This window comes from Cryptotermes secundus, unplaced genomic scaffold, assembly GCF_002891405.2.
Source record: "Cryptotermes secundus unplaced genomic scaffold, Csec_1.0 scaffold73, whole genome shotgun sequence".
NCBI lineage: Eukaryota > Metazoa > Arthropoda > Insecta > Blattodea > Kalotermitidae > Cryptotermes > Cryptotermes secundus.
Window position 1 is genome coordinate 2,919,642 of NW_019738871.1, and position 21,632 is coordinate 2,941,273.

General features: G+C 42.0%; 1 protein-coding gene across 1 annotated transcript in view; it reads right to left on the bottom strand.

The window, feature by feature from the left end:
* LOC111871056 (serine/threonine-protein kinase SIK2) overlaps positions 1–9,601 on the bottom strand; it is a 68,005-nt gene extending 58,404 nt beyond the window's left edge. Inside the window, exon 1 of the mRNA XM_023863806.2 lies at positions 9,330–9,601. Within this exon, the coding sequence (XP_023719574.1) occupies positions 9,330–9,449 (120 nt within the window). The 5' untranslated portion in view covers positions 9,450–9,601. The remainder of the gene's footprint in view (positions 1–9,329) is intronic.
* Between the last annotated feature and the right edge of the window lie 12,031 nt (positions 9,602–21,632).

The following is a 21,632-nucleotide window of genomic DNA, read 5'->3' on the forward strand; positions in this document are numbered from 1 at the left end:
ACAATTCTGCCCCTGACTAACGTCAATCAGCCCCGTAGCAAGTCACTTTACCGACTGAGCTAAGAAGGGTATAAAACTGTAAAATGTGAGATCACGTCGAAGCGGCTTGTGTAGGGTATAACAAGGTTAATGTGCACATCCTGATTAGAAGCGTGGATGGGGGCTTTTCCAGACATGAGGCCCTGGAGCCAGGGTCAACGGATCAGTTTCCATAACGCACGAATTGAGTGACCGAAATATCTTTGAGGTTAAGCCATTATTAGATGCTGAATCACACTGTTACGTCAGTATTAAAAAGTTACTTGATTCTATTTTCAACGCATGTTGAGAGCCACGGTCATCACAGCGGAACTTCTTCCGCGAAGTTGCCGACTGAAGGTGCGACGTACTCCTACAGATGTTTCGGACACACCTGATGGATCGTGAAGCCATTTAGGAATCATCAATTCCGGTTGAAGATGAGCCTAACACCAATATACACGCACTTATAATGGATACGAACTCCATGGAGCAACATGGCCCTTGCTGAGAAGCTAACGGTCCGTCAATATATTTCCCGCCTTTTATTGAACCCAGTCAATATCCGTATCATATCTGGAGTGTACGGAATTCAAGCACAGTTTTGTGCTACCTGCAGTCATAAAGTTGTGGTTAACCTGAATATGTATGTGTGTGCGTAATTTTGTTACTTCATACATGCTGTTTATATCGTCACTCGAATAATATCAGACAATTTCCATGACCTGTTTTCTTGTAAATCTGCGCCTAATGTTGCCCATATCTTTGGTGTAACTATGCATTTTATGGTGGTAAAGCTCTTTGAATGAAATTTGTGACAAAACAGCGAATCACATATTATTGCGTTTCTTCCTGTGCATCTGGTGGCTTTTGTGATAATAGTAGAATTTGTTTACTATCTGTATTTGTATCTTGATATGTAATTCATATATATTGTGATTTGCATCTTGACTGAGTAGATCATTTTTTTTAACTAAAGTGTGTGTGCTGTGTTTTGTTTGAACGTGTCTATGTGTGTTATTTATTTGTTGTCTTATTGCAGTAATGTGTGTTATTTGTCTGTTTTCTTATTGTAGTACCACTGCCACCGGGTGAAACCCCATTTGCAGTTAAATTATTATTATTATTATTATTATTATTATTATTATTATTAGTAGTAGTAGTAGTAGTAGTAGTAGTAGTAGTGGTGTTNAATTCAGACGACTCTCTCCCGCCATACCTCTTGTCGATCAAAATTAATGCTGTCAGTTGTCAGTGAGGTGACACGGGGTTTGGATTGGCGATTGGATTTATTCAACACTTATTGATAACTACAAGTAATTACAACACTCTCACTAACTCGCGCACTTCACTTCTCATTATAGCACACGATAAGTCTTCTATAACTTCGCTAGTCGTTGCCTGGTAACGGAGCCCAACAATGTCCTCTTCTGCTCACAACGTTGCAGACCGTCTGCCTTCTCACAGCTAACTAATGGCAGCATCTACTCATGACAGAAATTAAGTTGTCTAGTTCGTGGTAGACATGCAGCTTCGGGGCAGAAGTAATAGGAGACACCGCTCCCAACAGTTCATCTATTGTTGCGTATCACTTGCTGTTTACAGACTGTTGCGTAGCAACGGATGATTTCTTCAGACTCTCAAGTGTCATGTCACAATATTATCCTACCACCTACTACTATATCATCAAAGTGGTGTAGTCCCTTCACATTTTGGAACCAAAATTTTGTATGCAGTCATCACTCCCAAGTGTTCCCAACTCTTTTTGGTTGATTTGATGAACTAATTCTGTTTTTGAAGTGTACGTACAAGTTACGTAATCCTCTCCATCCTCCTATCATTTGCTCTCTCTCGGATCCAAATATTCTCCTCAGCACTCTGTTCCCAAACATTCTCAGTGCGGGCTCTTCCTTCAATGTAAGTGACCAAGTTTCACGCCCATACAAAGAACAGGTGGGTTTATGTAGCAGATCTGCATACAGTAGCCTCTCAATTAACCGTGGGCGGATTATCCAGGGACTTTGTTTAAAAAACTGTATGGCGTGTCCAATGTGAAACTTCACGCCAAATGGCTTTTTAAAAAGGAACAAGTACAAAAGAAGAAGTTTCATTTCGCATTTGATTACGTATTTGGAAACTCGAGAAGGATTTGTTTGTTTCTTTCTTTCTCTCTTTCTATCTTTCCTTTACGTGTAGAAACGACACATGGCACATGAGCCTTCTAGAAATCATAGTCATGTTTCTGCCAATAGCGTTGCAGTAAAACACACTAATACATGTATGTGCATTTTTATAAATTCCAATTCACAAGTCAGTCACATATTCCTTTTACTGACTATCCGGAGTTTCCGACTGTCCCAAGAAATTCGTTTTTCCATCTACCAAAGATAATCGGGATGTCCGATATTTTAATACACGTCTGACAAATAATTCCGGACTTAGCTGTAAATGTTCATTCACTGCTTTGACATAAAAATGTCTTATTAACAAAAAGTATTAGACTGTCTCTCTACGTTTTACTGCAATTTAGCCCAAATCAATATGAGTACCATTGGCGGCCCCACAGACGACGAAACGAAACACCCGAGAGGGCACATCCAACGAGAGCCGCAGTCATCCTGCAGTGCAGGATATCTGCATTAATGGGTTCTAATTTTCTTACGTCGTAATTAAATATTCGTATATTAACACTGCACATTTTATACGGATTCATTGCCTGTCTTTACTAGTGTCAAACTCCGTGGCCTGTAGTCCACAAGCGAACTATACCGACCGAGAGGCCGCCACTTGTCGGCGAAGTTAGTGCCAACTTTAGAGGATAGAGGGTGTCACGTGGTCAGCTCAACGGTTCCCAGGGCCGTTAATCTCGGTTTTCTAGACCGGAGCAGCTATTTCCCTGAAATATCTCAATTATTCTCAAGAGGCTGAGTGGACCCCGTTCCAGACCCAATACTTCTCAGAAATTCTGGTAACGCCTGCAATCGAACCCGGAACCTCCGGATATGTAGCCAGGCATTCTGACCACTAGAACACAGAGACGGACTCTTTACTAGTGTAACGTCCTTAATAATTCAACGGGACGTCCATCTATTCTACGAATCAGGGTACGTCATGCTTCGTGTAGACAACCTTAAGGAATACATATCTTGCATACAAACTGTGTCCAGGTTCTGTTAGGACTGTGTTCATTAAAAATATAAGACGTGAATTATTTTCAAAATTTCACTCTTTTTATTCAAAATAGTCTCCTTCTGAGTCAATACATAGCTGGAATCGATTGAAAAGTTTTCGAAAACAGTCACTGTACTCCTTTTGTGGAATCGCATTTAAAACTGCGGTACAATCCCTTTGGATGTCCTGGATGGTGTCGTGACGGTCTCCTTTCATCGCCAACTTAACTTTTGGGAACAAGCAGAAATCTGCTGGAGCCAAATCTGGCGAATACGGAGGATGATCAAGGACTGTGATCCCTTTTCTGGCTAAAAAATTGCGCACGATCTTCTATTTGTGGGGTGGTGCATTGTCGTGGAGGAGCGACCAGGAACCTTGCTCTCGATATTCAGGTCGAATTCGAAGAATTCTCGCCCACAAACGATTGAGGACTCCGTGATAATAATCAGAATTCACTGTTTGACCTTCTGGAAGAAATTTCTTGTGAACGATTCCTTTGGAATCGAAGAAAACTGTTAGCAGTGTCTTTACTCGACTCTTTTGCATGCGCACTGTCTTTGGTTTCGGCTTCTTTGGGCTCAACCACATTGCACGCTGTACTCTGCTATGAGAGGCTCATATTGGAAACACAATGTTTCGTCACCAGTAACAATCGATTTTGTAAATTTTGTATCACTTTGGGCCGACCGTAACATGTCTTTACAGTGTTCCATTCTGGCATGTTTTTATACACCTGACAGCGTGTGCGGTACAAACCGCGCACAGACCTTCCGTTTGCCCAAATCCTCAGTCAAAATTTGATGCACAGTACTTTTTGGTATTCCCAAAAGCTCCTCGATGAGCCTTGCAGAAACACATCTGTCTGATGCGATGCAAGGATTTCGGTCACTTTTTTTCACATTTTCTTCAGTGCGACTTGTTCTTGGCTTTGATGGACGTGGAGCGCCTTCAATGTCCTCCCTGCCGTCACGAAATACAGCACACCATCGAAAAACAATCACTACCGTACACACTTTTCATCATTTCGTACGCTTCTCTGGCTGTTTTGCCTAACTTCACACAAAATATGATGTTGGCTCTCTGTTAAACCGCCATTTTCCGACGAGCGTCAGAACAGTACTGTTACATTCAATGTCAGAACACATGATGCAGTGATGCTTGCGCTTTGAAATTATAGACGGCCACAACTGAAACTTCAAGAACCTTAACGCCACAACTCGCCAACAGATGGCATTGCAAGGTAAATTAAAAAAAAAATGAGTCCTGACGGATCCTGGACACACCGTGTAAGTGCGCCTGAGATTTCCCATTGCTGTACGGATACCGTTTAGTAAAGCTATTCCTGTAACAGGGCGTGGAGGCCCCTAGAGCTGTTAGGCTCCTTCATTTTCTAGACATTCGGCTCACAGACGACGATGAAGTTAGCTTACACGCCGGCCGCCCTTTACTCCCGAAGAAGATTCCTAGTACTCATTTCTATTAGAGGCTGGATCGACCTCAAGCTGAGTTTGTTCGGCTGTGGGTTAATGGTAATAACTTAAAATACGTAAATAAATACAGAACCGAAACATATATAATAAAACAATTAATTATAACGACAAGCTAAAGACGATCATGAAAAGGAAACATACCGCCTGGGGAAGATCAGGTCCTTCTGAAAGTGACACGCTGTTAAGTTCAGCAGTATTGGCACACCTCCTATGCTGAACATGGAGAACTCCTTAAATAATTCAGCTGGCACGCGAAGACTAACATTAATTAATTTTAGTTATTTATTTATTTACGAGACGATGTCAAGAGCCAGAGGCCTATTGCAGAATCAGCAGGAATACCAAAAAATAAGTATAAAATCAAAAGCGAGGACTAAACAATGAAATAACAGAAGAGCTAAACCAATTACGGTCATTTACATTTAAATATAAGTTTCTAAAAATGGCTGCCCATTTACAAACTGCATTAGTTGCACAAGCACATCCAGCTGAGGGCACAGAGAAGCTACCCAAGTTCCGAGCAGTTCTGTTGTGCTATAGGTGTGAATGGTGAGTGAGCTTCGCATTCCAACCACATTTGTATGTATCACTAAACTGCACAGAACGACGCCTCGTCCTTGTATTTAATCGCCTGACGTTACGGCTAACCGCTAAGCAACAGGTGTACGTTACGGGGCCCCATTCAGTTCAGAACATTCTGTACACTTTTACTTGCAATTTGCAAGGGTGTGAAACTTGGGTCTCTAACAAGAAGTGAAGAACACAGACTGAAGATGTTTGAGAAAAGAGTGCTGTGGGGACATCTGGAGCTTCGAAAGGAGATACAACAGGAGGCTTGAGATAATTCCATAATGAGAGGCTCCATAAGCGGTAACCCTCACGAAACAACATTGCAATAATTAAAAAGAACAACTGGCCAGGAACCACGGCACGCATGTGAGCAGCGGCGAAAACATTTGGTACGGAATCCTGAAGGGAAGAGAGCTCTTGGAAGATACAAGAGTAGGCAGAAGAATAACATAGGTTCACCGAAAAGAACGCCGGGATTTTAGGCACCTGAAGCTATGGAATGAAAACAGATATGATGGTGGTGTTTGTGGATTGTATTCAACAACTTAAACAATTTTATTTATACCAAAGTGGGAAAGTTGTTGGATGCGAAACACTTCACAATGAGCGCCAACTCTAACCCTGCATATATCCCACAAGTTGCCTGGCGGCCCCGGTCTAGAACACCGAAATTAAGGGCCGTGGGGATTTGTTATTGTGGGAAAAAATTATTGTAAATACAAAAAAAATGCATAGACAATGCACATCCGGCCTCTGGTTATTTGTTGCGCTGATCACCCGACACCCTCTATCCATCAAAGTTGGGACTAATTTCACCGAAAAGCGGCGGTCACTCGGTCGGTATAGTTCGCTTGCGGACTAAAGGCACGGAGTTTTTTTAATAATATTTCAACATAGTTACAGCAATGAGCTTAAAGTAAGCATTAAAATACTCTATAGTTGGAGCCAAAGCGGGCAGTAAAAATAACTCAATCCATGAAGAAGACAAATTTATTGTTGACTGAAAAATCCCACACAAGGTAGCATAGTCACGAATTCCCACTGTCGACAAAGCTGATGTGTGTGTGTGTCCCTTTCAAATACTGAGCGATTTTCACGAAATTTGGTATGAACGTTATATATGCCAGTGCAGTTAATCCGAACCTCTTGCTTTTTAATTATCTGCAATCAATAACAACAGCATTACGGAAGCACGAACTTGTCATGCCGAAGCGCCACTAGCGCCATTCAACTTACGGTTTTGAAATGAAGTATGGTAACAGATCGGCCAAAGACGTGCAACTCTTGTTTATATACTTAGTGATTCACCTTCTGGCCCATAAAACTAACTACATGGCGGTCAACCGAACATTTATATTTTGGGTCTCAGTTTGACAGTAAAAGTAAAAGTAAAGCAGTCCCTGTACCAGGCCATGAAGGCCCATAGTGTTGTGAGACGTTGAGGCTCCCTCAAGTCCCGATGAATTCATTGGATTTTTTTCAATTGATCTAATCCTTCCAGCCGCACTAGGCCCTGGGGTTTACTCAGCCTCTAACAGAAATGAGTACCTGGAATTAATTAAAAATTTTCCTGGGGAATAAAAGCGCGGCCGGCGCGTAAGGCTGACAACCCTACCGCCATCTTTGAGCCGACTGTCTAGATAACGTGGGACACTCAGTCTGACAGTAACAACTAATAAAGGGCCGCGCCATAGCTCAAGCGTTTAGTCGCTGGCTTCGATCCAGGGTCTGGTCATGTGGGATTTGTGGTGGACAAAGTGGCTCTGGGGCAGGTTTTCTCCGAGTACTTCGCCTTCCCCTGCCAATCTTGCTTCCACTAACCGCTTGAGCTATGGCGCGGCCCAAGTTCGAAGTTACAGTAGAGCTAGATCGAAATTCACGCACCAAACTTTATAAATACTAATACAAATACTAATCGTTCTAAAATCGACTTTCAGTACTAGTTACAACTCAAGTATGAATATGCAATGAAACCTGGTCAGAAAACAAAACAAACAAACTACGTTCCTTGAGTCTGAAGCGAGACTGAGTGGACCCCGTTCCAGATCCAGTACTTCTCAGAAAATCTGGTAGCGCCGGGAATCGAACCCAGGACCACTGGATCTGCAGCCAGAAACTCGGACCACTAGACCACAGAGGCGGTGGGAGGAGGGGGAGTACTGTCATGACACACACAATAAGGAAACTTCAGGCTCGCGCTGAATGTCATCTTATCTAAGTTCAGTTATCACAGCCACTTGTGTTCATGAGAGCCTTCGATAAGAAAGTGGGCTACTTCCAATCTAATCTTCTAATTGTCTTTAATTGTTCTTGAAATCGGGGGGAAAAAAAATGTTTTACGCAGAAAGTTACATAACTTTACTAGGAACGTTACTTATTGCGCATCTTTAACCTCTGAGAACCCTCTTCGAAAGAGTGGCATAAATTGTATTTCTGGTGAGTTATAAAGGAAGTTCTTTGCTAAGTCTGCCTAACCGCATAAACAGCTTCAGAACCGATGAAATGATTTTCATTAAATTTCATACGGAGGAGTTTCACTAAAGTTTCTTGAAAATTTCAAATTTGTCTGAAAATCAAACAGAAACAAAGGACACTTTCCATGATTTCCTAATGCGTTTCTGCACCCATCTCGGACTCCTGAATGATGTTGCAGAGAGAAATGAAACGCACTTTTCATGCACAGCTAACTTTCTTCACGTCTTACGTTTCTCCACATACTGAGAGAGACAAGCCAGGATGTCATGTGTACATTTCAAAACAGATTGCTGGTAAACGTCTTCACGACCAAAGGTCCCACCGGGCGAGTTGGCGTGGCGGTAACGGTCTAGACTCGTATTGGGGATATGCTCTGTGGGGCTCTCGGGAGCGGCACCGACCCACGTGTTTTTCGTGGTTTTCCTCTGTGCCTCAAGACAAATTAAGGGATATTACCTCGATTACGCCATAACAGCTTCCTTCCAAATCCTTTCCAATTCATTTATCACCCCACAAGTAACCCAAAAGTCTCCCTACTGACAGCATAGTAAAATAACCCCAAAATCAATTTTTAATACATAACAATTACTACATTTTCAAACTTGTTACACTAAAGAACAACTATATGCATGAATTTATGAGTTATTCGTGCAATCCTATCGTTCCCCTTAGCTATCATAAAACTGCGATGTTGGTAATACTGGTGGACGCCGGCTTTTGTTGCATTTAGGGCTAATTAGAACCGGCAATGTGAACCCGCCTATCTAAATACTCCGACTTAACGTCAGTCACCAAGAGAACTGTTTTACGTGATTAATATAATTATTGCGTACCTAACGCCATTATGTTTAAAGCATTAAAACCGCGCCAGATATTTTGCATTGAATATTGTCGCGGTTACTTAATAACAAACTCAGCCACCTAGACGATAATAAACTTGCTGACCAGGTAATTAACCGCAATCATGGTATACAACACTGAACCAGTTTAATCTAGTTGTTCATAGCCTCACAACTCTCGCCGATCCGACAGCCATCCTCCAATTTGCACCCGTTTATGCGAGATTCTCCGCTCAACGATCCACACGGGTATCATTACGTCCTCCACGCTTGGTCTTGAAAACTATACGAATACTCTGCTCACCCAGTGTTTTAAAATGTTATGTTACGGGCAATTAGGGGTACAGAAGTGCAGACAATCCCACGCAGGTCTATCTTGCTATTTATCGATGTCACCAAGAAAAGTCTGGATTCGATTCCTCCAAAAGCCGCTCAGTTAATTCTCAGATCTTTCCGACATCGTATTATCTCTGCAGCTGATCGAGCGTCATTAAACATACATCATACTCACCGCGTCACGCACACAAGCACCAGCTTAATGGCCCCCCAACCCTCACATCAGACACCCACGCAATGGTCTGCGTCCATTATACAAACTCCCTTCCCACCTTCGTCAGGACTGAACACTCGGCTTCATCCAATTAACACACAAATTCTCTGCTCCCACAGTTCCTTCGCGGATCCGGACTCCAAACCTACGTCTGGCGTACGTTCTGACGCTCATAATATTCACAAACATGTACAGTAGATACAGCGTTGTGCTCACCTCGGTTTTGGTGATGCGGTGCCTGGCGAGTTTCACCACGGCGAAGTTACCCTTGCCGATAGTCCTCTCGATGTCATAGAAACCAACTCTGACGGGTGCCCTCTGCCGTTCCGCAGCCATTACCGTGATAATACTTGCACTAGCAGACAGCCCCTACACTCCATCCTCACACAGCCGTGGTCCGGCCAGCACTGATGCATATCACACGATACGCGCGCCCTCTGCTTCGCTTTCACGGCCACTCGTATTCCTGCACCGCAAGACCGCGTTTCTTAATTCTGGTGGTAAATATTATTACAGCCTTAGTATCGAAGTAAATCTGTATCGATTATATCGCAAGGAAGATGGCGCAGTGTAGGCGGACCTACTAACCCCAAAGCCCGAGGTGGGGGAGGGAGGAAGCGTATAACTCCCTTGCTCGCCGTCACAACAGAGCGCGTTGTGCCCTGCCCTTGATCTTGACATTTTCCCAGTCCACCATTTTTGCGCGCGCTGCAAAGCCCAGACGTGTATTTCACTCTAACTACTGAATTATCTCTGAGCAATAAATACAGTATAATTGATGGTTATGTATAGGATTGTGACGATATGTGAAGGCAATGAACTGGCTATCACTCCTATTTCGTCATTGCGAGATCCCGGCTGGATAAAGCTTTTCCGTTATTTTCCTTAGATACTCCCGCAAATGTTGGTATACTGTCTTCAAATATGCCATGGTCATTTCAGAAAAAATGTCTTATCAGTTGACGTCATGCAGTCGGAGGGGTGTCGTTGAACAAGGAAATAGCAGGAATAGTACATGACCCGACTTTAACAACACTGAAGCAGATTTGTGTTAGGCTGCAGAACATCGGGTGGCGAGCCGAGAAGGCAACATGCCATGAGGGACTGAGGTAACAACAATTTTGACTAACAGTCGAGATAACAGACCTCCTGGAACGCGGGACATCCTGAGTTCGAAGCAAGAGGGCCGTCCTCTCGGTGTATCTTCGGAAGAGCCGAAGAAGTACGAGAGAGTAAAAATGCATGCGTTCTGAATTTCAGTACTGCACTGTGGTGAATGGTTAGCTTCATGTCCAGACGGTTTTTCCCCCAGGGAGAAAGCCCGCGGTACGTGCTGGTTAAGAGGATGGGTGGCAGAGATTACTCATCAATGACTCAGTAAGAGTACAAACAACTTGCATATGCGGGCATGCGGAACAATGTCCCATTGAACACCCTAGTAACGCTCTCGACTCTCATTGGGGCTGTGCTTTCTTCGGGTCTCGGTTGGAACATCGGCTATCCTGACTGAGGATATTCGTGGTTTCCCCCCCCAAGCCCTCCAGGCAAATCGCGGCATAGTGCCTCGGTTGGGCTAAGAATGATTTCAGCAGATGTTTTCCAAATCATCCTTCATATATATCCTATCATTCGAGTCTACATGCATAAGCTCCTGACAACATCGCTAAATAACCCACGGAAGAATCCTTCTAATAGACTGAAATTCGAACGTTTTAAGCAATCTCTTGCTTCCCATACCCTGTCATCAGGACGGGGTAGCTTTTCGATTCTAAAAGCTACCCCGTCATGTCGTTCAGTGTGGACCCTCTCGTACCAAATTTAATCGAAATTAGTTCGGTAGCTCTGGAGATGAAAGATGTGGACAGACAAAAGGAAGTGACGACGTTTGTTATCCACTTTGAAGTGAGAACGAATCGGTTCCGAGCGGGAGGGAAACTGCAACATCCCGCTCGGAACCGATTCGTTCTCAGTTCAAAGTGGATAACAAACGTCGCGACTTCCTTTTGTCTGTCCACATCTTTCATCTCCAGAGCTACCGAACTAATTTCGATTAAATTTGGTACGAGAGGGTCCACACTGAACGACATGACGGGGTAGCTTTTAGAATCGAAAAGCTACCCCGTCCTGATGACAGGGTATGGGAAGCATCCCAGTAAGTCCAGAATTAGCCATTTGTATGCTGCGTTTCAAGATTCCAGCAACTGCATGTATACGTAAGAAAGAAGTTTCATTTAAGTCATAGAATTATACGTCAGCATACACGAGTCAATGACAATTCCTGTAATCTCTTAACAAAATAAAAGCGTATTACGCAAAACGAAATACTAACGCACCTGAAGTTCTCAGGTTCAGAAAAGAGGCAGCGCAGACAATTTCATAAAGCTGTAGCCAATCTCGGGGCAGAGACTGAGATAGGCACTTAACGAGACAAACATGGTGTTCAAATTGCTGGGGCGCAATTTTTAAAGGAAGTACAAGAGCAGGTTACATAAAACTAAAGAAATTACATAAATTTGGAGACAGACGCCATGAATAAATAAAGTAAAATATAATACAAACAAAAATTGAAAGATCATGTGCGTGGAAAGGAAGGCAAAAGATATCCGAAACAGGTACAGACTTATGACCCAAAGGAGAAGGGAAATCCAGAACGACGGAGAAAAAGACGGATGAGCTAGAATAGGCCTTGACGAAAGAGGGTGTAGGAGGTGGGGGACTGCATTCATTTGGCGCACATCCTTGGAAAATGGAACCTTCTATTTACACTGGAACTTACTGACTCAACGGCTGTTATCTTCTCAAGAAAAATTGCCCTTCATAGAGTTACATAATTTATTAATTTGTGAAATTTAATTTCTAAATTAAACAATCTTTGAAGATTACTGTATTTTGGAATGTGACGCAGTATAATTTGGTAGATAAGTTTCAACATTTCAGAGGAACCTGTAGCCTCCAACACTTTGACTCTGAAGATGGAGGCAGCAGGTTCCTACGAACCGTTGATGTGGATGTACTAAACTGCACAGCGTCATATCCCGCTGAACGCCGTGAGAGCGTAAAATATCGTATTATGAAATTTCATATCTAGTTCTGAAGGGTACACACGAACCCCCCACACATTACGTGGGGAACACGTGGAGCTGACGTCTGCCTTCCACTGTTTGCGAGTTACATACTGAAACCCCACTCTGCTTCTTTTCCTATCAGTAACGGAGCCGAATCACTACGACAAAAAAAAAAAAATCTAGTACCAGCGAAATGTCTGTTTGCTTCTGCTCGAAATAGTTTACGGTCCTTTGAACTTTTCAAGAGATTATATGAGCCGAAAACTATATCTGATAAAAGATTCTCGCTTTATTGAGAGATGAAAAGCATAAAGTACTATAGACACTTTCTTTGGTTTGAATTTCCTTTGGTGATGTTTAAATCTATACAAGATTGCCAACATCAACACTAAAATAAAATTATTTTTGATAGTGAGGCCCCAGCGTAGCGCCAATAGCAATATCAGCACACTGCATCGAGTTGACCCTTATCTGATAAGCATTCGCTAACGTACTGCATGCATGGTAGCAAATGTTGACATACACAGATATATATTCAGTGAATGTATTGATTTGGTGTGTAACTGACTGTTTTCCGCAGGCACTCCAATCTAATAACAGCCTGTTTGCTGCCGGCGGACGTGCGTCAGTGCTGACGTCACAGCACGACATAATGACGTCAAACGCATAGGTTGCTCCAAAAATATCGACGTCTATCCCACGCGTACAACTACTGTTGTTGAGATTGCAATTGCAATGGCTGGGTTGCAAAGTGTCCTGGGTCCAATCCTGTGACGCTAAGAAGTCTCAAATAGACAGAACTATAGGTAGGAGGATTCCATTTTATGTTATGTAAAGCCGAATTTTTGTATGATATAAATAAACCACGGAATTCACCTGATGTTACGATGAGCAGGAGAAAAGAAAACGAAACATCTCCTTGTTCGAAGTTCTCACAGTGGTGACGCCGAAGAATAGCCTACTGTCAGGGACGTGACGACAAAAGGTCCGGAAATTTCAACCGGACCACACGACGCCACATCCCTGAATACATTAAAAGTAAAAAAAGTAAAAAGTAAAGGTATCCCTGTAACAGGCCGTGGAGGCCCATAGGGTTCTGAGATATCGAGGCTCTCACATTTTCTAGACAATCGGCTCATAGATGGAGGCAAGGTCGTCAATCTTACGCGCCGGCCGCCCTTTACCCCCAGGAACATTCCTGGTACTCAATTCTGCTAGAGGCTGAGTCGAACATAGTATATAGCCTGAATATAGTACTCTTCAAATATATTCTTCCTTCTTTCATGCTTTAAGCACTAAAGCCTGTAATTTATCCTTCGGTCTTCCCACTCTATCTCCCCGGTAAGTTCACATTATATGATTTATTAATTTATTTATAGTTTATTTAACGGCACTCGCAGTAACACAGGACCGCCTCTGTGGTCTAGCGGTCAGAGTTCCTGGCTCCAGATCCACAGGTCCCGGGTTCAATTCCAGGCGCTTACAGATTTTCTGAGAAGTAGTGGGTCTGGAACGGGGTCCACTCAGCCTCGTGAGGATAATTGAGGAGATACTTGAATGGAAAAGTAGCGGCTCCTCTCTAGAAAACCGAAATTAACGGGCGTGGGGATTCGTTGCGCTGACCAAGCGACACCCTCCATCCGCTAAAGTTGGCATTAACTTCGCCGACAAGCGGCGGTCGCTCGGTCGGTATAGTTCGTTTTCGGACTAAAGCCACGGGGCCACAGTGCGGCCTATTCCTTCCAGCCGCAATATGGCCCTGGGGTTGACTCAGCCTCTAACAGAAATGAGTACCAGGAATATTCTTGGAATATTCTAGGGGATCAAGGGCGGCCGGCTCGTAACGCTGACAACTTCACTGCCATCTCTGAGCTGATTGTCTGGAGAAAATATGGGAGCCTCGACGTCTCACAACCCTATGGGCCTCCAAGACCTGTTACAGGGATAGCTTTACTTTGGACAGTAACTCAGACTACATGGCTTCGAATGACTGTAGTGAGTAATGAATTGGAAAAGATGTGGAAGTGGTCGTGGCCTAACTGCAGGTACTTCACCGGCATTTGCTTCGAGGACCTGAGGTAAACGATGATGAACTTCACTCAGGTGAGCGTCGATGTCCCGCCCGAGATTTGAACCGGACGCCTCCACAGTACAAACCAGAAACGTTACCGCTTGAGCCACCTCTAAAGCAGATATACGAGTATCTGTTCCTTCATATAACATTCAACCTTATCACTTCAATTAAACGACATGCAGTTTCTGTTGTTGCACTTGCACTCCACCACACTCTCCTGCAGACCGCGCCATAGCTCAGACGGTTAGTCGCTGACTTCCCACCGCGGCGTCACGGGCTCGATCCCAGGTCAGGTCATGTGGGATTTGTGGCCAACAAAGTGGCACTGGGGTAGGTTTTCTCAGAATACTTCGGTTTCCTCTGCCAATTCTCATTCCACCGACTGTTCCACACTCATCATCATCTATTATCCGTGGTTGTCACATTAGGCCAAATAGTGACCGACGTACCAAGTGGACTGCCTCACCCCACCCCAAGAAATGAACGAATTAATTAATTAAATGTTCTGTTAGCAAAGCTCGAAAGTTAAATATCACTGAACACAATCCTGAAGCAGTTCCACAAGCCTCCCTTCCAAACCCTTCCCTAAGATCCATTTTTAATATTCTCCTCCAATTTAATTTTCCACCTTAAAAACTGGCGTCTCAAAAAATGATTGCTCGTCAAAATTTTTTCATGCTTCCCTCATTGCAGCTACACGCCCAGGACATCTTACCTCCTTTACATTTCAAACTCTACCAACGCTAGACGACCTGTACAAGTGTGTATCTCAAAATTTCTCGTTATGTACTCGTACTATTGTAAACTTCTCACTTTCTGCATCCCTCTTAGGCCCAAATATTTTTCGTGAGCGATCTGATTGCGGACACTCCTGATGTATGTTCAACCTTCAAAATAAGAGGCGAGGTTCCACAAAATTGATCTTTATATTTTTATATTCAGAGTTCTGGAAACTAAACGGGACAAGAAACCTGTAGTGATCTATGACGTAACGTCCAGTATTGGCGGAATCTCAACGAGGTTGGTACTGCTCCTGAACAGAACAGTCCCATATCAACATCTCTGTTACTCTGGACGTTGCCCATCGCCTCCAGTACTTTCGAACACAACGGTCCGCACCGTTCAGACACTGCATGTGTTTTCGTCAATCAGATGTAAGGATGGAAGAGTCCATGCTCAGCAGGGACTGCTATAACGAGTTAGTTGGGATTAGTGGACGAGTCGATGAAAAGGGATGGACAGCCGGATTGTTCCCGCCGCAAACCACAATGGGATTCGCTAAAACCTGCACTTAAAAATCTAAATCTCAAGACACGAGTCAAATTTTTTCCCTGTTTATTTACTTATTTATAGACAGGGTAACTAACAGATTAATCTAGATGTAACGCTGTTATATTTTAGCGTCCTGTTGCACTGATTTATGTCCATGATTTATTCTGACCGTCTTACAGTGCATACATTTATTCACCTTACTCTTCTCTCTTGCACTACATGTTTCAGCACTAAAGTGCCATCTTCAGGTGCTTTTCGATGTACGTCGAACTACTTCATTGCATGCCCTGTTGTCTTTATACTAATATAACTAAAATATGTATTCGTCATATATATTGATAAATTTTAAATATTAAAAATATTAAAACTGTTCAGGATTTGTCATCTTTATGTCTATCTCAATACGCGAGTCGCACCTATCTTCTTCTATCGGAGTATTCTTCCTACTTTCATGTGTGTATTGTGCTTTGTGTTGTGTCTTGCTCCTGTGACTGCGTGTGTTATAACGCACGGACCCCACAGAGAAAATGTGTCACGTGTCAGACTGCAAATCCATTGTTCCGTTACCAGCGCTGGGCGTGACGCGGACTGCATAGAAAACACAGCCTCCTCTATTGTTTCGTAACCTTGCAACGGACTGTTTACCAAGAATCAGTCTTCGCGGGAACTTGTTTACCAACCTGCTGCCTAGCAATGGGTGTACATGTAACGATACTTTGTTTACCACGGTGTCTAGTAAGTTAAGTCGTTCGTATATTCGTTATTATGCATCACCTACTACTAATATGTGTCAAAAATGAATATAAATTACTGCAGCGAGATTATTTGGCAGCTTTCCTAATGTGCAGCCTTTCCATGTTTAGCATCAGTTTGCAATAATACACCTCTGTACCTGTGTGATAAGCTGCTGCAGTAGAATCAGAGAATAAAGGGTCCACTTGCAGTATGTGTCACAGAACTAACTCCGGGGTTAACTGTTAATAGTCCTAACCCCCAGAGCAAACAGAACATCAGTTTATACATCATGGAGAGGTGGATTTCATATACTACTATATCCGTTATCTTGTGTATTCACATGTCCGTTGAAAACACAGGAAGAAATGCGTAAATTCACTATTGAGCTCACTACTGAAAATTCATTATGACACTTACTGCAGACATTGCTGGATCATGTGACTATTGAATGCATTAAATTATGTTTTTATAAGTGGATAGTTTCAACAACTTTGTTGTTTTCGATACGGTTCCCTTTGTAGTGGACATCACTCGCTCATGGAGCTGAGCCCTTCTTGAGAAACCATCAATTGTTCAGCTACTCGAGAACTTGACTGAAGGTTTTGTTTCGTCAGTTAAGGAACGATAACAGTTTGTTGTGTAAGCAAGAAAGTACAGTACAGGGAAGTACAGTACAATCTCAAGTGGGGGGGGGGNAGAGAGAGAGAGAGAATGTCGTTTACAATTACTGATGGCCATCGCCAGCACAATTATTCTCGGGCTCTATTCCCGCGGGAGTCATGACCAGATTTTACTGTCTCAGATTCGAGACTCCCCCAACACGGAAGGCCAGGTCCCCATATTTATATCCTCCACGAACAGGATGGCCCAGTTATACCCCAGGCACTGGGTTTCCCATTTCGTCGCCTCCTACGACTCGCAGGGTTACAGCGGAGGTATTCGAACCCGCCTCCACACGGGAACTGCCTGACTCGACAACTTACGTCAGTAATCCAATTTTAGCACTCTCACTTCACCGTCTCTGTGAAACTTCGTCCATATATTAAAATCCATACTTCGAAGGCTCTCTGCCTCTTCTTCTTATTATTTATTTTACACCACATGCTTCGGCCTAATTGACCATCAGGTGTACAAGAATCGTAGATGAAAACTACTGCTCTGTTGTTATGCTTTTGTATTTGCATTTAACGAGTAATATAAAATGCCAATAAAATATTTTAAGTTGTTGTTAAGATTAACATTCCATGGTTACTTTTTACTGTGCACACGTGTTGTGGGCCTGGTGTATCTGTAATATGTAATAATTGTCTATTGGTGTTTTATCTAGGAAATATGTTATATACTGTTATTCTATCTCTATAACTATAATGGTATTTACGTTTTTTTTCCCCCCTTGGTGTGTTGATTTCTTTCCTTTGTGCTCTATTTAGCTGTTCTGGGTGTTTCGTGTGTCGGGTCTGATTTTATATAGGGGGCAAAGTGTGTGTGTGCTGCTATCTGGTGTTAATTTCCTGCAATGTTCTGAATATCGGATTATGTGTACCATTGTTTGTGTCATTCATGTGTAAGTTATTTTTATTGATTTGGTATATATGGTATTTTACCAATGTGTTCTTATAACGTTCACTGTATCTGTTAGTCCCGTGTGTAATATGTGGCTAGAGTATCCCGAATTATTATTTGTAACTGCTTGTATATGTTCTTCGTATCTAGTGTGGAATGTTCTGCCTGTTTGTCCTATGTACTTTCGTGGGCAGTCTAGGCATTTAATTTGGTAGATGCCACTTTTGTTGTATTTGTATGTTCGTGGATGTTGTTTTATTATGTTCCGCATTCTGACTGCTTTTTGTATTTCCTTGTCCTTGAACAGCTTTGTGATTTTCTTTTGTTTCTTTTTCGCTGTATGTGAAAGTGACTCGTTTTGTTTTCAGTGTTGTGGGTCGATATCTGTATTTTTTTTTGTGAGAATGGATGTTTTTTGATCATCTATTTATTATAATTATTGTTATGTAATGTGCTTTTTATAATGTTTAGTTCTTTTTCTTTGGCTTCTTCAGATATTGGGTATATGTTTAATCTGTTTACTAAGTAGTTGATACTTGATATTTTACGTTCATGTGGATCGCAGGAGTCATCGGGTATTATATCTGTTTGAGTGGGTTTTCTGTATATTGTAAATTGTGTGTTGGAAGGTCGAGAAAGTTAATGGCGTTGTGAAATTCCTTTTCTATAGTGAATTTCATGGTGGGTTGTTGTGGTTGAATTGAATCAAGGTTTCCTCCATGTATGTCTTTCTTTGATCACAGATTATCAGTGGTCACCTACATATCTAAAGTTTCCGATTATTTGGTCTTTTATTAATATAGTTATATCACAAATATGAATCACTCCGTCCAATGTGACCTGTAAGTTTATTACTACATGAAAAACTTAACACCCTTACATGTTTCGGTCTTTGCGGAAAACAGCACAGCAGCCACGAGCAAACCCTGGGAGATATAAAGAACCTCCACATCAAGATAGACTGGTGGCACAATATCTGCCCCATACAAGAGGGACAATGGGAGGATGAACACGAGCCTGCATGGTTTATGAATTTTAATTACTGACAATGCAAAAATTTTTAATTAGCATCAAGAAATTTTAAATAATTTTTAAAAACTTACATTCCCAGGAAACAGCTGTTTGTGAAATGTTCTATTTTGTGTACTATGCATTGTAACATATAAGTGTACATACTTTACGTCTAAACAACTTATGTGAAGGTGGTTTCCTATTAGTAGTGATGTTTGCCCTCTGAAGATGGTCCGCAAAGACCGAAACATGTACGAGTAAGGGTGTTAAGTTTTTCATGTAGTAATAAACTTACAGGTCACATTGGATGGAGTGATTCATATTTGTAATTGTTAGTGTGACGGACCAGAATGAAACAAATCAAAAATAGTTATATCAGTTTGTGTTACACGATTTGAATATATGCTTTAGTTAATATTGCTGATGCTGAGGCACCCATAGCTAGTCCATCTATTTCTTTGTAATATTTCTGTTTGAATTGAGAATAATTTTGTTCCATTGCTGTTTTTAATAGTGTATTTTTCAGTTTGGATAATTTCACTAATACTTGAGTTGTTTTCAGTATGTTAGTAATTACATCCATAGTGTCTATATTTTTGGGCGTAGCTGGTTGAGGCACTATGCTGCAAGTCGGAAGGTCGCGGGTTCAAGTCACCATGAGGTCATTGGATTTTTTTCAATTGACCTAATCCATCCAGCTGCACTATGGCCCTGGGGTCGACTCAGCCTCTAACAGAAATGAGTACCAGGAATGATCTCGGAATATTCTTGGGAGTAAAGGGTGAGCGGCATGTAGGGCTGACAACCTTGCCGCCATCTATGAGCAGACTGTCTAGAAAATGTGGGAACCTCAACATGGGCCTCCATGGCCTGTTACAGGGATACTTTTACCTACTTACTTAGTATACATGTTTTCTACGGAGCTGGGATAGCATAGTTGGTATAGCCCCTGGACAACAGAGGAGACGTTCGAGTCCCATAAGGGTGAAGAATTTTCTCCATGTTGTCCAGACCAGCTCTGGGGCCCACCCAGCCTCCTATCCAATGGGTACCAGGAGCTCTTTACCCAGTGGTTAAGTGGCAGAGGCGAGAAGCTGCCCACGCACCTCCAGCTAGTGCTGAGGTCAAGAAAATTTGGATCTCTACATTCACTCCCTTATAAGTGTTCATGGTGTAGCGCTTAAATAATTAAGCACAGGGACGACTTTTAGTGTATGTGTATACAAAATGAGCACATTCTTGTGTCTTTGCTAATTTGTATAATTTTTTATCTGTAATGTATATTGTATGTATATGGCAGGTGTAGGTTGTTACATAGTGTTTGTGATAAATGTTTCACTAGTTCATACATGGGTACCTTCTCCCCATTTGATTATTGATCTAATGGGTAAGCTTGGGGTGTGTAATTTTATCATGGGGTGAAGGTTTGGGGGTTCTGGGTTCATGTTTATAGCACAAAACATCGTAAGAATCACCCAAGAAAATAAATATAACATAAGTAGAAAAAAAATTGAAACTAATAACAGACAGAAAAAACAAAGTATCAACACATAAACTTACCACAACAAAAGCAGGCAAAGAAAAAACAATATATTTACGCAAGACGAATACAAAGTAAATAACTTCATACAAGATAACAAACACAGTAATCAATAACACAATACTACACTACCAAAAAACCATAAAACAAACACTAAAACAATGTAACATCATACAAAAAGAAATCATACGTTTGTATATCTCCATCTGTGGAATAAAAACTGAATTCTCTGGACTAAAAATTTTATTGTACATTTGTCATATAATCTCCCAATGACAAAGCCTGGTCTCAGATATTTACATAGCTGTAGTTACACTGACATAAGCTGTCCAGTGATTGAGGTTAGCTCTTTCTATGGGACTCAACAGACTAGATGTTTACCCCTCACCTGACGACAGATCCAGTTTCTGAACCATTATATTCTCCAGTTTTTTAGAATACTGGATGATGGACAAGGTCCAAAAACCCAGTAATTCCAAGTGTTATACACCATCATCAGAACCCTTTATAATCTGTCTGAGTATCTGTTTGGATGGCAACTTCAGGATAGTAACATACCTAATATCAGTTCACATTATTAACCTACATTAACCATAATTCTAAATATAGTTTTGAATTTATGGAAGAACACCTTAAAGGACCACACTGTTTGAGATCAAAGTATACTTGGGAAATAATTATAATAAAATTAATCTTATTGAAATAAGTGGGGATGAGTCACTGGCTAAAAACAAATCTTGGTGACTACTGAACATTTCTGTGAGGATAAATGTATGTGATCTATAGATAAAGGCATGCTCTCCCCCCTCAACTCCTCCCCCATTTCACTGCAGGTTACGTACGGACACTTCCATCAAATAGATTATGTGATGCTGAATGGTGGGAAGATGAATTTGAAAGGATTCAGGTGGGAGCACCTGAGGCTTAGTAGAGATTGGGAAAACCATTAGAAACTCTAATGCCAGTGTAGTTGGTTGAGGCACTATGCCACAAGCCAGAAGGTCTCAGGTTCGATTCCTGATGTGGTCACTGGATTCTTCAATTAACTTAATCCTTCCAGCCACACTATGGCCCTGGGGTCGACTCAGCCTCTAACATAAACGAGTACCAGCTCCATGCCCCAGCCAATTTACTCCAGGGGAAAGATTATCCTTAGTATAGCTATATATATTGTAACGTGTTTCATTACTGAAGACGCCGTTCAGATTGTTAATTGGTTTATTTAACAACCTACAAGTATGGGCTACAATTAATTGCGG